The sequence below is a fragment of the Parambassis ranga genome, chromosome 5 (genome assembly GCF_900634625.1).
Source record: "Parambassis ranga chromosome 5, fParRan2.1, whole genome shotgun sequence".
In the NCBI taxonomy this organism is placed as follows: Eukaryota; Metazoa; Chordata; class Actinopteri; family Ambassidae; genus Parambassis; species Parambassis ranga.
Genome location: NC_041026.1, coordinates 14,537,094 through 14,553,374, shown reverse-complemented (window position 1 = coordinate 14,553,374; position 16,281 = coordinate 14,537,094). Strand labels below are relative to the sequence as shown.

Genomic DNA, 16,281 nt, shown 5'->3' with positions numbered 1-16,281 from the left:
TCAAAGAACACCAACCTGTGCTCAGTGCTTAGCATAGATATGACTTAATTTCATTTTTATGGAAAAACATACAGCTTTTTTTCTTAAACAGAAAAACGTGCAGATATGCTCACTTACAAAAGGCAGCATGAAGAGTGAGAGTGAGTAGGAGGTGAGATAAAGAGGGTGGGCTGTTGGCAGGAAGCCATGAAAAACGGCCCACACACTGCACAGCTGTGGAGTCTCTGACCTTTTTTTCAACACAGCCACAGAATCAACACGTGGGCTGATTTAAAATAGCTATTAATTTTCAGTCCTTCTTCACCTTTGTTCTTCGGAGATGTATTCTTTTATAGTAGGTGAGAATGGAATGGGAATTTGTCCACAGGGCTGAATGTATATGTTTAAAAAAAGGTCTGAGAACAAGATGTTCTGTTTCCTCCCACGGTTTCTGAAGTTCCTCTGATTCACTGGCGGTGGTGTCAGAGGGGACACAATACTAACAGGTACGGTCCAACAGTTGGACAACAAAGGACAGTGAAGAAGACGTGTGGAAGTGTTAAAATACGTTACACCCTTTAAACAAGCTCCTCAACTGTTGAAGCAACTGTTGTGTAGCCAGTTGTGTCGCTACATAACCAATTGGCTTCCTAACACACTCATAATTCTTTATTGTTGTTGTTGTGTCTTTGTTTTGTATCAGCCCTAAAGACAATTTAAGATTTAAAAGATGCATGTTGTTTAATACCATTAAAAATATGTAAGTGCCTTATGCCCAAAGTTTATGCTAATAACATTTAACAGAAATGAGTAGAAAACTATAATAAATGCAGCTGATTCTTATCTGTAAACTTACTCTAAAACACACTTGTTTACATATGCAAGCATGAATAAAGTTAAAAAAAAACAGTTACAGCTACTTTAATTTTTGGAATATGACTTCCTGTTTACACAGCTTGTTGTTATGCACAGATGTTTCCTAACACCAGTATTTTCTAGGACAAGTCTAAAGTGTCATGCAGCGTTACAGTTTGTTTTGCTGCACTAGTTCTGCAAATTCACAATAAATTAGACATAAAACCTTAAAATAAAAGAAAACATAGAAGCCTTTCAAACTGCTTGTTCCTGGGACATGCTCTGTGATGTGTGGTCAGACAGACATGTCTACTCTTTGGTGTTCAGTACCGCTGAAGGTAACCTATGAGTGGTTAGGTCAGGTTTTAGCATGACTCAGCTGTTTTAAACTGAAAGTAAACATGGGAAACAGTAAGATGTTTGTAAAGCTATATGTTATTATTTATTATTAACTTCTGTATGTACTTGACTCCAGCGCTCCACTTGACTTCATCAGGATATTTCTCTTCTGTTTTTTTAACCAGTGATTCAACTCTCTCTCTCTCTCTCTCTCTCTCTCTCTCTGTGTGTCAGAAAGTGTAAAATCAACTGTGTACTTCTGCTTTATTGCTCTGTGAATAGTGTGATGTGGTCATCATGTTGGCAATCTACTACAGATTTCATAATCACGCATGGATCTAACTGCTTTCTTCAAACACATTATGATTCTAAAGGCACATTTTCAGTGGTAACCACCAATGTGACTTTGGCTTGTGATTGTTTTTAGCTATGGGAACAATTTTATATTTTGACATATGCAGTTGAAAGAAGGAAGTGTTTTTGCTCTGTTGACATTCTGAAAGACAGTAATTCAGGTTTGTTTTCTAACAAGTGGCACAGTTTCTAACATTTCCTTTGCCCCTGTGTAGAGGCTTGTAAAGCTACAGCTTTAGTGTGCAGAACGGGATCATGGACTGCTGGTGAACTTGTATTGTGGTGATACAAACGTTGAACTAAATGCTTATTTTAGCAAACCACAGTAAAATGCACATACTTTGGTGTTTAGCTGTCTGGTAATGCCAGCTGGGCTAATGTGTAATGTGACTAGGATGTTAAGAGAAAACCAAAAGCTTCAACAACATTATGTCCAAGCCTGGTCCGTCACTTTTTAGGTTCCACTGGAAACATTTCCATTGTTGCTTGTGCTAGGTGGTGGTCAGTGTTGTACTGTGTTTTGTGTATTTTTGTCAAATAAATGAATATGTTGTGTTAATCTACTGGTGTTCTAGTTAATCAAACCCCAACCCATACTTAGGCCCCGTTCACACTGGAGAAAATCAATCCAACTAGAGTGGGATTGAATCCGGATAGCCTTTGAGTTGGATACGTTCCGATCTAGTTTTAAATCATCATACAGACATGTCTGCGCTCAATCCAGCTTAACCTGGCTTCTTTGTTGTCCTCCAAACCACTAGGTGGCACCTCGTAAAAATTCAGAGTCCGTTCAGGTCGCGGTAGGACCACGTTTGTCATGCGTTTTTTTTGTCCCGTGTGGCTCGTTCTTTCGTTTTTTTCCCGTTCAAAAAGCAATTTATTTCTTTGTAGCCCTCTCGAAAGAAAAAAAAACTCAGGGCAAAGCTGTCGTAGTTCGGAGGTTGTTTACACACGCCTTTTGTTTGCGACCCGGTCACTGTCCCTGTGAAGTATGACGTCGCTAGTGGGATTTGCTAGCCGCATTTGCGTTCAGACCTGAGCCAGATGTAAGCCAATCCAGCTCCACCCCCGAGAGGTGGAGTAAAATCAATCCATATATATTCTGATACGGCCCGAATCCCGCTCTAGTCGGATTGATTTCCCCAGCGGGGTATTAGACACCTCATGGCTAAAATGGCCAATAAGTATAACAGCTTCCACAATATTTCCAGCTCTATATCTGACTGTCAGTAATTGTTGTACTGCTGCCTCATGTTTGTGAGTGAATCCATCCATCAGATCATTAGCTTGCTGTACTTAGACATCTTAAGTTCAGGTCAAATAACACATTGGAGTTCCCACAGATCCTGGGAACCGAACAGACTTTCTGACCCACTGAGCCATCCCTCCATCCATCCCTTCTTTTTGTGCAGTTCTTCTAACACACTGTCAGGCTGCTCAAAAGCTGCAGGCCAGCCACTCTTTATTTGCATGTCTATTTTTTTGTCTTCAATGCAAACAACTCTCCTTTAACCACGTGATCAATGTCTGATTGGCTCCTGGCGTTGGTTTATTTTCCTGCTTTATGCTCCACAAACTGACTGTTTCTTCGGTGCCGTCTTTCACCATCCCTCCATTTTATGTGCCCAGCTCAGTGGTCAGTATGTGTCTTTATGCTCGTGCTGGAACGGATCCACTTTGCCCTTCAGTGAAGAGGACTGAAGGACTGGGAGCGGAGCCAGCTGGCCTGCACTCAGTTGTTTCTGAGGCACAATAGGAAAGACAGGCAGCACAGAGGAGGTTAATGCAGTCTGTATCATGTGTTTTCAGCACCATTGTTCTCTTCTCTGTCTATATGCTTTAGACATACTGACAGTGTCCAGAGGGAGCTTCAGACGAAAGGGAGTTCTTTCTGCTAATATTTGTTCGAGACAAGCAAAGAGTTGTAAAACCTGATGTCAATGTTTGACAAATAATTTATTGTTTAAACTGGTGGTTTGTTTTTCAAATCTTTAAGTTGACATTGTGGCCTGTAGGTGTTGTTTAATGAGGGTATAATGTGGTGTAAATGCTGACTATCACAGCATGCCAATGGAGCACTCCCTTTAAAGTCACAGCATAATTATTGTTATCAGCTACTAAAGTTTCCCTTCCCCGATCGAAAAAATGCATTTTTGTCACTGGTGCATATCTTAGTATTGGCCCTTATAGACTCATTTACCAACTTAACAAAACAAATGTTTGAATGTAGTGCAGGCAGTTGAACGACATCTACAATAGCCCCAGTTGTATTGTGGACTACAGTAGTAGTTGTAGAGTTACAGTCAGGGTAGGGTTAGGGTTTGGTTTAAAATTAGGGTTAGGATTAGGGTGGGATTTTTACTGGAAGTATCTGCTGCAAGGTATTTGACTTGTGCCCTGTGGGACCCAAATTCCCAACCATCAGAGATTGCGTGCGACCAGCTCCTGAATGGTCTTGGGATGGACTCTAACCCTAACACTAATGCAGAGCTAGGGTTAGGTTAGAGCCTTAGAAGGTCACAGAGTTGTGGTTCAAAGTTTATTACATTCGGCTCACTGAGACCAGTACGGAAATGTCTTTCCTGGCCCCATACAGATCAGAAAATAGCAGTTTCTTCACTTGCTCCTCTTGTGTATGTATCTGAAGGTACAAGGTTCTGTGTGCAGTCTGCATAGTGTGTCATCAGCTGACCGCAGAGGAAGTGAATCAGAAAAAAAAGATGACAAAAAAGAAGAAAATCATTGAAGGAAGCAGCTGAACCCTGGCCAAGACCCTGACAGCTGTGTGATGAAGGACGCCCTGTCTCTGCCAGTCTCATAACAAAAAGTAGGGCAAAAAAAGAAGATGGTTCAGGGTGAAATTAATTCCAGAACTGTAGGATGAAAACAACTTGTTCATCTGCTTATATTTGGAAGAAAATGCTTTTTTTCTTCAACGTGCTAGTATCCTTTTGTGAAATGTAGCAGTACTCATACTTGTCTATGGTCTGTCTATGCAGGGCATGGCAGATACCTGGAGTGATGAATAATCCAGCAGCCTAAGGAAGAAGTTCGAGGTCAGTATTTCTGTTCCGAGAAATTGCCATTTTTGCATTAACAGATGAGTTACTCATCCAGATGCAGCAGAAATGCCACATAACTTAACTTCCTACATAATTGCTCAGAAATCAGTGTATCCTGGCTACACTTAGTATATAGTTTAATGTTGCCTTACTCAGAAGACAGAGAGACACATGTAAAATTCTCAAAATATACAATTTATTCAAAATATGTTAATGTAACCATCAATATATTCCAGTAATTACAAAATCAGTAGTACTTCATAATCTTATTTACTTAGAGACAATGAGGCTTAAAAGTCAAACACAAGCCTTCAGCTATGTGAGAAAACAGGTGACTGTCCAATGCTAACCAGGCGGAAGTTAAACATTACAGTTCAGTTTGAATTTTTATTATGAAAGAAATAGTTGAATTTCTAATTAAACGTGCTTACAGCAGCTCCCTTGAATTTCAGAAAAGCTGAATCATAACAGGATATTGCTGCCTTGGTTCCTTTTTTTTGGAAAGAATAAAAGAACTAAAAATAAGGGAAATGTCAGTCTCTTTGACTGAAATTGTACTTCCTTTAATCAGGTTGAAAGACAAGCTGCTTCCTTTGAGAGTGCAACATTGAAAGCACGTGCAGAAAAATTCCTCCGTTCAGTCCTGAATGAACCGCAGACTCTGGTCTCTGAACAGCAGGGAGAAAACACTGAGCGTTTGCACTTTGGACTACTGAGGAGGTCAACGTACAGTTTCCTCCTTTACAACCAATAGTCTAACACTGTTTATCAATACAATACATGTGGCTGTGTTTTTTTTTCTACATTTGTTCCTCAACAGTAACAACACAGACATGTAAATGCAGCTCATGGGAACAGAGAAAGGGATACTAATACAAACATATTTACAAACGCATCTGTACAAATATTTAAACACTGTACACTTTATGTCGTGGGGCAACGTTACGACAGAGTGGCATTATGGGTAATCACATTTTTCAGAAATGTTGGGAAAAGTAGTAAATCTCTATAATGGCAACAACAACAAAAAACTTTACTCAAAATTTCAAATGTCCATAAGTAACTCATGGAAGACTCTTTGGCACTCATAAGATTAGAGGAGCTGTTTGATTAAAGAAATAATTTCTTTAATAATTAATTTAATTCAAGTTTGATTATACATTAGCTTTCTTGTTCCAGCTTGGCGTTTTACATACATCTATCCGTCAAAGCTGTTTATTGCCATTTGGTGGCAGTTTGTGGAACTATCGTTAGCATCCAGCAGATCCAAGCTAGCTGCTCCCCTTGTTTGCAGGCTTTGGTTAAGCTAAGCTAACCAGCTGCTCGCTCCAGTTACACAGTTAGCACACAGACATGTATGCTATGGGCAAACTATTCCTTTAATCAAGCAGACTTCTTTTTTTTTGCCTTTACAATTTTTTTTATGTATGGACCCATGACGCACTAAACTGTGGCATTAACATTGAGTTTGTGTCTTCAGACAACTCATCACACACTTACAGTATTTCATTACACAACATTTCCTGTAAATAAGACAATTACAGTGATACAGTGGGAAGAGATACAGCCACACAATGGCCACCAGGGGAAAAAAACATAAATATAAACCAACAACACTGCTATTTGTAGTGACACAAATATAACTCCACCCAGTAGGATGGCTTGTTTGTGTTTTTATTAACATGTACACATAGCAGACTGTAATCCTTACTTCATGTCAGAAGGTGCTTTGCTGGAAAGTTTCACCTCCTCCCAGCTCATCTCATATTGCATTCACACTCTCTACACACCATCCAAATAATAAATACACTCAGCTTTAGGAAAATGTATATTTTTGTTTTACACATTAATTGTTTTTTTTTTTTTTATAAATAAAGCAATGTACAGTAATCGTCAACCATGTTTGCTTAAATATTCACTACGAGTAAGCACAGCGTGGATTATGTATAAAACAAATGACCTGTCAGTTTGGGTTGGATGTGAGAGGACGGTGAGAATATAGTGACAGTTTTAAACACTAGTTTAAGCAGCACTGTACTCTTCTTGAATATTTTAACACTGACTTATGGCATTCCTTCCTTCCCTTTTACTTTTGCAGGCAGTGTTTCAACCTGAAAGAGACGTCTGTGATCTCTTGTTGCTACGTTCTGCTGCCATCTCTGTTGTTGTACACAACATGGTGTAATACAACAATCTTTGTGGACTGCTCCAGGAGGGCCTTCCTGCTCATTTGTGAAAATGAGGTGAACAGTACGAGTTTGTCCTGGGAAAAAAAATGTTGTTTCAGACATGATAATGATTAATTTTGTTCTAAAAAAAAAAAAACCCATCTCTGTCTAAGGGCAGAACATGCAGTACCTTTCGATCTTCTAACTCTCCTGATTTATAAAAAAGAAAAATAAAGTAACACTTTCCAGCTGCTCAGAAACAGCTTCTTTCCATCCATTTGGCTCTATTCAAAAGGATTTTTTTATTCCATGTGGCACTCTTCCTGCCCTCTTCTCTGCTACAGTTTAAACATGCCTGTATATGTGGGTCTCCAATTGTTGCAGGAGTCATGTGACGAAAAAAGTCTTCAGGCCTGCCAGAGGAAGTTTAAGTTCAGGTAGTGACAGGATGTTAAAACACTTGAATGATCCCGGTTTCCTTCCTTCTACTGCATGGTCCTTGTCTCCCTCATCTCTGTGCAAACACTTCCTATTCCATCAACAGTCATGTGACCAGGGCGCTATGACACGCAGCAGCAGGTCCGCGTCTTCGGCTGCTCTTCCTCTATAGGCTGTTTGAACTTGAGGAGAGGTGGATCCCCGCTGGCCGGCGTGTAGTAAACCGCGTTGCCATTGGAGGAGACCAGAGGCATGCGGGATTCCTCCGAGTTGGCTTTGGCATCAGTGAATGAGTCTGTGGAGCCGTTACCAAGGTGACCGTTGAACAAGGGGTGATTTAACAGTTTGGCAGCAGCCCTCTGTTTCTTCAGTTCCGACAACGTCTGAGGGCGCTCTTTTGGCCAGGCTTCCTCCTGGGTGGGCTGGGTGGTGACGGCCCCGCCCTTGTTGGACGATGTCGTGTTGCCATTGGAGGGAGGCTGAGGGGGCACAGACGTCGTCGTGGAGATGAGGCCATTCTGTTTGAGGATGGTGGGCAGCTTGGGCTTCTCTGGAAGCTCCACAGCTACAGTTGGCTTGACCTGCACGACATCAATATAGATAACTTTAATCCCCCTATAAGGGTTGTCTTTCATATAATTAAATACATGAAATAAATGAGGGGTGGACTGTGTGCAGGGGAGATCTGATAGCTTGCTATCAAATTCAAATATAATGGGATGTAATGCCAATTTATTAGCAACAAATAGTCCCCCATCGGGAACAAGTTATGTGAATAAATATAATTATGTGTTTTTTTCCCCTGCAGCTTTACTGATTTCTACTATTTCTCTGTGACAGCACATGAGGACACAGGATACACTGATCAAATATGTCCTCAGCAACGTCTGTTTTGCAGCATTTTCCATTGTGGGTTTCCTGCTGTGCGGCTGTACGTGACAGCTGGAGGAAGCCCTTTAACTCAGACACGCATACCTGTGCATCATGTCTGACATTTAGGTGGCTGCTGATTGGGACAGATTGCCGTAACTGGCACTAAAACAACCCTTAGCCACTTCAAACTTTAACAGGTGTAATGCAGAACATGATTAATCAGGTTTTTACATTGACCACTTGATGATTCTCTTGATCAGACTCCTTCTCTTTTTCATCTTCCTCCTCCCGTCCTCCTCTCCACACTATGGCTTCTGTCTCATACTCTTTACGACACAAGTTGTGCCTGTCTGACAGACTGGCTCGCCGCACCACTTTTCTGTAGGAAACAAATGTAGTTTAGAGATAAACCAACTAGAAAATATCCAAAAATGATTTCTATAAAAAAGCTTTTTCTATGGAACTAAATGAAGTGGTAGTTATTAGTGCACAGACGGTATCTTAATCTGTATATTTACTTTAAGACAAACGGTGTAGTAGCCATAATTACACCAGCAGGTGTCAGCACTCACCCACGACTTCCTGCACTGGATGTCCGCCTGCACAGTGAGGTCTTGTGTTTGAGCTGTGACTTCATGATTATGTCGTGTTTGTGTTTCAGGTCCAGCAGGATGGCTCGGAACTCCTCGTCTTCACACAGATCTAAGAGAGACGTGGACAAAAGACATCCTGTGATCTTCTCCACATCCTTACAAGTTATATTAGTCTCTAATATTGATTCAGTTTAAAACGTACCGGTATCTTAAAGTTAAGCAATCAACAACAATGCCAAAATGACCTTATCACCTTATGCTGATATAGTTTTCTGTTTAAGAACATATAAATCAGCACTTAGTAAGAAAAGAGGCTTAATCTAATGTATGCTTTGATTAAAGAAGCTGTAAATGAGACCCTGGGATAAAGACAATAGATTTCTTAATCCTCTATCGTGTACATTTATAAGACAAAGCTGATAAATTTACCAATTGGAGTCTCCTCTAGGAAGGTCTTGGCATTGAGACTGGCCCCATGAGACACCAGCAGCTCTGCCACATGCATCTGAAACAACAACAACAACATTCACCCACAATTTGTGTTGTTACTGGGACCTGTGTGCAGATGTATCTACTTCCTGTTTCCTATTGTGTGTTTACCTTACCTGACCCCAGCATGCTGCAGCATGAAGCGGCTGCCATCCATCTGAGTCTCTCAGGTCCACGCGTGCTCCCCCCTCCAGCAGCAGCTCTGCAGCCTGCACGTAGCCATTTGCTGCTGTGATGTGGAGCTGCAAGGGCAGAGGAGGAATTCCATTTTTCCAATGCACAAGATTTACATTAGATCTGCTATAGCTGCACAGTATGCAGTGTGGATTTCCTACTGAAGCCACGTTGTAGATGCCAAAGAATGCTGTACTAGTAACAAATGCTCACCACAACGGATTTATCACAGTACTTCTGCAAAAATATGCAGAATAAGTTTCCAAGTTTAGAGATGTGAGGATGTCGCACAGCATCACAAGACTCTAAAAAGACTCAAACTTAAATAGATTCCTGCCAAAGTTGCTCTTCTGCAGTTGAAGCAAACAGAGCAGCTACAGCTTAAAAACTGATCCTGCTGCTCTGGAGACGGCCCACTTAGCAGGTCAGAAATGGACTTTTATGCAGAAACTTTTACACAGCTGTGAGGAGAGTTAACCTTATCTTAAACATCGGGATGTTAATTCTTCTCTTAGCCTCTAAAACCTTACACATTTATATTAACTTATACACAGCTTAAATTTCTATCATGCAGCCAAACCTCGTTCAAACCACAATTATTTTAAATTCAAATTGTAGTGCTGCAGACACCACGTGCCCAGTAAAAACCCATAAACCCAGTTTGATTCCACCCAAGACCCTTTGTTTCACTTCTTTCTCTCCTCATCTCTCTCTATTGTTTCTTTCCTCTCTTCGCTGAATAATAACTAAATAAATGTTAAAAAGGCCACAAAGAGAGTAAAAATAACAAAGAAAGCTTGGTTAAGAAACCAAAAAAGGTGGATGCCTATCTGGACCAACCGTTCAAACTACAGCTGCCATGTATACACATTTCACGTGACTGAACGTTATTTCTTTGACATAAAGCTTGAAAAAAAAACCTCAAAATGACTCAATCAAAAGTGCATTGGATCAATTTGGAAGTGTTTCTGCTCTACAACATGTATCCTGAATGTGATGTACAGTCTGAAAATGGTGGTAAAAGATGATTTTAATCATCTGTGGACACTTTATTTTACCAACCTGCAAATCTCTAAGAAATGAACAAACAGAATATGAAAGCAGCGATCGCTTTTCTGCCTGAAGATTTCTCTGGAAGGATTATTTGGTTGGTGTGTCAGTAAACCTAAGACCCCTCTCAAAACCCCGGCTGTGAAGATGAATCATATTCAGACTTTTGAACACACTAACAAGCAGCTTAAAATGATTTACTCCTGTCCGGGACCGAGTGCGAGACACTGCTGATGTGAAGATGATGTATTCTGTGTTATTATCTGTCATGTTGCTGAAGGTTTGTGGGGTTATACAGAGATATACATTAACAACATTATTGATCCATATGCCCCATATAGGATGTGCTTCTTAAATAAAATCATTGAAATTTGTCTGGGTGCCTTTTAAAGGCTGATTTATCTTTAGACTTCACACTAACTGTATCTACCTCCAAATATCCAAAATAGTTAGAGGGCTGAATCCCTGTCCTTTGAACACCTGTCATGTTTAAGTGAATGTGTATCTTGGGTGCTACAATAAGTGATTAAGAAGGCCGGTTAGCTCCTGTAGAGATGAGCTCTGTCTGCTGTGCTGCCCCCTGGCTAGTGCTGAGGATAAGCGAGACCTTCCACAGGGCGAATAACAGTATTTTCAGAGAGCAGACACCTGGACAGTTTCAGCATTATCTAACAGCTAGGTTTGCATTTGGTGCATCTTACATTCAGCGGCTGCATCCTTTGAACACACACAACTTTGTACCGGTTCCTATTTGCATTGTAGGACTGTCACAAAGTGCCACACCTGCCTTGAAAAACTGCTTTGAAAGCTGCAGTCTATACTTCAAATTCAAAAGTGTAATCCTTCACTGACATGGCTCTGTTTGTGAAGTATGCTGTAAAAACCGTCAAGGGAAAAAGAAGGCTGCATTTAAAGGTGAAATGGGTTGTGCCGATGTGATGAAATCGGTCTTAAAAAGATGCAGACCCTGAATTCAGACACGGAAAACTGATTCTTACAAATAAGCTATTTCGCAGTCTTGGAGAATACTGCTGCTTAAAAAAAGTGTCAAGGTTTTTGGAGCCTGAAGTGACCTATATGCAAACATCTACTATTATTACATGCTCACTTTAGGTGTGCTCCATACCAGATGCATGTTTACCATCCTAGATTAGAACATTTGCATGCTGACATTCACTAATGAGCACCAAGTATGGCTACGGGAATGTCATTAGTGTTTGGACAGATAAAAATTTGGACCGGGCATATATAGAATGCCAGAGGATCATTAAAATGATTCCCATTGACCTGGATGAATGTTCAGATTTAATGGCAGTCCCCTCACACGACAAACCAAAAAATGCACCTGGTGCCAGACCAAGTAAAATCTGAGGACATTTTGTTGAGATATTTCAGTCTAGATCAAACTGATGCTGCCAATCTCCCAAATGCCAAAAGTTTGGTAATGTCATTGTGTTTGGGCGCGCCGATTTCTTGTCACAGCATCACCAGTAATCTGGCCTGCTTTGCTCTGGGCCTCTCTGTGCACACTGGGAGAAACATTAGCAGTGATCGCTTTAAGTATAAAAACCTGCTAACTGCTACTAATGATTAGTACAATAGTATCTGCAAACTTATTATATTGATGTCAACATATTCCATTCATCCAGACCATATTTTTTCCCTGCCCGCTCCATGAACTTCAGTTTAGGCATCACATGCAGATGGTGCTCTGAAATTAGTCTGCGTATGCAGGTTTGTTAAAATGCAAAAACAAGCCAATTGCTACTTTTCTGTTAATGCAACAGGTGTATGTCCACATCACTGTGACTATTTATCATTGTACCTTTTCACACAGACGACATCAGCCTGATGTTAGTGGGTGTTTTATCTAGTGTGAAAGAGGCTGACATAAGTTAATGCAATTTCTTTATTTGTTCCTTTTAAATCAACTGAAGTTCATTTCTTCTCCTACTGAATGAACCAAATCTTCCTCCTCTTTGATCAAACTGTGACAACATATTAAAAATCCTTCCCCCCTTGTGCATCAAAACAAGGACACAAAAACACATTTCAGTGAAAAACAAAAGATTAACCTTACGTAACATCAAACCAGTTCCAGGTCTCTTCCTCCCATCTTTGCCAGCGATTTTAATAAGGCATGCTCCAGTTTGCTTCATCATGCTCAAATGAAGATTGCAGGACGCATAAAGCAAAGGGACAAGCAGCTCAATCAGACAATCTGTAGTAAGACTCTAAAGCTTAACAGGGTTATTTTGGGATACTACCATCCCCTAGCTATTTTCATCCAGTGATCCGTCACTGTGTTTCCCCAGTGTGGCTAAATCCCTGATACATAATAAAGACTTCATTAAAGCTTCTGACATTAGACGCCCTACTCAGGAAATTACACGCTGGTGATTTTTTCTTTGGTGCCCTGCTTGACATTTTAATGCATCACTGCACTGAACAAAACAAAACAAGTTTAGTGACCAGACTATGAGGCACTTCTTTGAGGTGACTTGTTCAATAATTTAGCTTTAGGAACTGGAAGGTGTCTTGGAAACTTTCGTTTTATCTGCAGTCATCTGAACTCAGTTTATTCATTCTGTGATTTTTATGTTTCTCATGATGTATTACTGTTTTTCTTAATTGCATGCTATCTCTGCAGATGTGTTCAGTATTCACAGCAAGGTAACAGCAGTGTATCAGCAGAGTACTTTAAAAATAATTCAGCTGATTTGCCTTTAAAACAGTTATAATGAGTCTCTAAATGCCTGATTAGCTGTGAAGGTTTAATGCCCTCATGGAGAAGTTTAGGACACATAATCTTTAACAGGTGAATTCATAATAAAGATGGTCCACTGAAAATTTACACATCGTTTGCTTTGCACATCTTGGTGAAGAGCTGGTCTGTCCTCGCAGAATCTGCTGGGTAGGAGGAAGTTATGGTAATTAAACTTTAAACAATTTCCTGCTCAGTTTCATTCATTCATTCAGATTTTTTAGATGAAGCGGCAAACAATGTAAGACTTTCCTGTGAAGCTGCTACAAGAAGACTTTTCCTGCATATGTACAAAGCAATTCTCAGCCAGGTAGCCACTCAGATCCACAAATCTCAGACATATGGTACGACTTTTTTTTACTTCTTAGGTCTCGCAATGACCTCCAACCAATACAAAGCAGTCTAAAAGATGCATTGTGGTCCTCTTACACACGAACAACAAAACAGGTTAATTGCCAGTGACAAGAAACAACATGTCAAATCATCTGGATACTCCCAGGTTCACTTTACAGTTTGGAAACTGCTGTTTTTCATGCTGACACCAGTCTGGATTACATTTTACATTTTTTTTTTTTCATTTTAATAGTGGAGGGTCTTGAAGTTGGGGGTAATGCACTTTGGCACAGTGTTTCCTCTTACCAGTGTGGATCCCTGAGAGTCCTGCAGGTTGACCTCCTCTCCTTGTCTCAGCAGTTCCTGAATGTCTCCCAGCATCCTCCTCTCTGTCGACGCCCGTGTCTCGTTGATCATCTCTTGGGTGATGCCTGTCAATCAAACACAGAAGCAGAATGACACTTAATCAAGAGGGAGACAATTCCCCCCACCCCGACAGTTTTAATATGCAACTGCAGCACGCTGACATGGCGAGTTTTATGAGAGAAAGGCATCTTGGGTTTGATGGAGCCAGGACACAAAATGCTTGGAAATAAATTCATTCACTGAGTTTCCTTGTCTGGAGTGACAGCTACACCTCTTTTATTATTTCACTGGGTGTTTTCAATCAGCAACGGTTCACAAATTCTGCAATAAAAGCTGGTATAGAAAATAATTTTGTTTATTTTCTTTAAATTTTTTAAAGAAAATAAACAACTTCAACACAGTGTTGTTACTGGAAATAAATTTATTTTCAAGTAACACTTTTAAAAATTGAGCAACTAAACAGGGGTTATAATTTGGCAGACATTTAATTACACTGCTGCATCACAGTATTTACCCCTTGTGAAAGTAATACAATTACTGCTTTTCTGAGTAGTTTAGCTCCGTACCATCTTTTGGCAAAGATGTCTGTGGAGTCTGGATCAGTGTGAGGGCAGGTGATTGTGTGTGTCACCACCTCTCTAAATTCCTCCTCTAATCTGCCGTCCTGCTGCCAGGTAGCACTCATTACTGTGACCGCCACACTTCAGTAAAGAATTTATCCTCCCCCTACACTGCACCTAATGTACTGAACCCGGCAAAGTGAAATAAATGTCAGTTTAATCATTGTGGAAAAATAACTGGCTGTGAGTCAGAATAGTGACTTTCTACAACAGTCTAAATCCTGTTGATGTAAACAAAAGCCACTAAAACTATATTTTAATTACCGTTACCTGAAAGGTTAACCACATTTACAGATGAATATTCATTGGATTACAATTTCACACAGAGGACAATCTCCTGGCACTGGTCACTCTTACTTGAAATAAATATTGGAAGCAGACCTGACTGTGCATATTTTATCATCTCAGTGACTGCCACCTCCTTTTTTTAGCTGTTGTCCGCACGTTGATTGATTGTGATGAAGGCCCTGAAAAGAGTGACACGGCCAGAGGATATGTGAAGGCGCAGGAATCAGGGTGATGAAAGACCTTTTGTTGATTTCATGTGTTCATTCAGCAACAGTTTTCTGTTGTTTCTGTCAACAGAGTCTCTGGCACAAATGTCATACACGTTACTTTCTGTCAGACTTCTGCCCCAAAGTGTGTGTGTAACAAACACAAACACACAGTCACTTAACAAGCTATATGAAAGTACAACACTGGTACACCGCACTCACTTCTATCTAAGCCTGGTTTCACTTGTCTCATGAAATATTCAATATTTTTTAAGCATCAAAATAAGTCACCTCACAGTTGCCTCTGTTCACTAATTGTTAGTTGTGGGACTTGTATACGTCACCCAACCTGTCCACTGCACAGACAACAACATACAAGAGGCTTCTGACATCCTGACTGGATGTGAGCAACCTCCTCGGTTGAGCCTCGGCACTTGTTATGGATAGATGAATGCTGCTTTCAATGCAGTGATGTGTAGCCGGGTGTACTTTGGCAGAAAATAGTTCTCATCTGTAGAATTCTTGAAGTGTTTTCATTTCCTTTGGCCCACAAGCTGAGAGCCGATAGAAGGCAGAAATATCCAAAATTTCACAGCCGACATAAAAACAGTCTAGATGGATAAACAACACTGCAGGTCGAGGAAAATTCTGGATGTTTGATTTTAACGTGTGTCATCACTCCATCAATGTATAATTTGACGGTACATTAAAAATTTACATCAGCTGTGTCGTATCTGTGTGCCCTCTCAGTATCAACTGCAGAGATCCCCTTCCTATCACTGCAGCTCATCTCAGATGAACTGGACTCTACAGGGGAGGATCAAGGAAGAGTTAGATCAATGCTGCATATCAAATGCTGTGTGTGTGTGTTAAAGAGAGGCTGTGTGTGCCAATCCCTGCAGTGCCTCTGGAGAGAAAAGTCTTATCCACCTCTACAGTGCTGAGAACATTACGGGAGCAATTAGCAGCACTGCGCTCCCTTTGATCAGCCTAATAATCATTCTTCTCACCTGCTGTACTGCTATCTGCATTCTGCAGCTGAGAATACCCCATTGTACACTGAGCACCTTAGTTTCAGACGTCTCTTCCCCCCCTCACAGACATCACCTTCACTCTCTGTTTGTGTTTCCATTAATGCCTTGCATCCAGGATGCAAGCCACACAATGTTCAGACTATCAAAATCACTAACCCTGACCTCATTTACAATTCAGCACTTACCACAACAGGGCTTTTCTGACCTTTAATTATGTCGGAAAATATGACTGAGGACTGCCTCCATCACCAGCATTTTTAAGCTCGTTTACCACTGAGCGGCTCCACTGATGCATT

The 16,281-nt window shown here is 40.6% G+C and overlaps 1 protein-coding gene across 7 annotated transcripts in view; it reads right to left on the bottom strand.

The window, feature by feature from the left end:
- Nucleotides 1-5,985: 5,985 nt before the first annotated feature.
- Nucleotides 5,986-16,281, bottom strand: part of ppp1r16b (protein phosphatase 1, regulatory subunit 16B) — a 69,699-nt gene continuing 59,403 nt past the window's right edge. For all 7 annotated transcript variants that reach the window (XM_028406783.1, XM_028406778.1, XM_028406784.1 and 4 more), the window contains 6 exons: nt 13,778-13,902; nt 9,267-9,392; nt 9,091-9,166; nt 8,641-8,770; nt 8,300-8,447; nt 5,986-7,776 (listed from right to left, as the gene is read on the bottom strand). In XM_028406783.1, the coding sequence (XP_028262584.1) occupies nt 7,318-7,776; nt 8,300-8,447; nt 8,641-8,770; nt 9,091-9,166; nt 9,267-9,392; nt 13,778-13,902 (1,064 nt within the window). In that variant the 3' untranslated portion in view covers nt 5,986-7,317. The remainder of the gene's footprint in view (nt 7,777-8,299; nt 8,448-8,640; nt 8,771-9,090; nt 9,167-9,266; nt 9,393-13,777; nt 13,903-16,281) is intronic.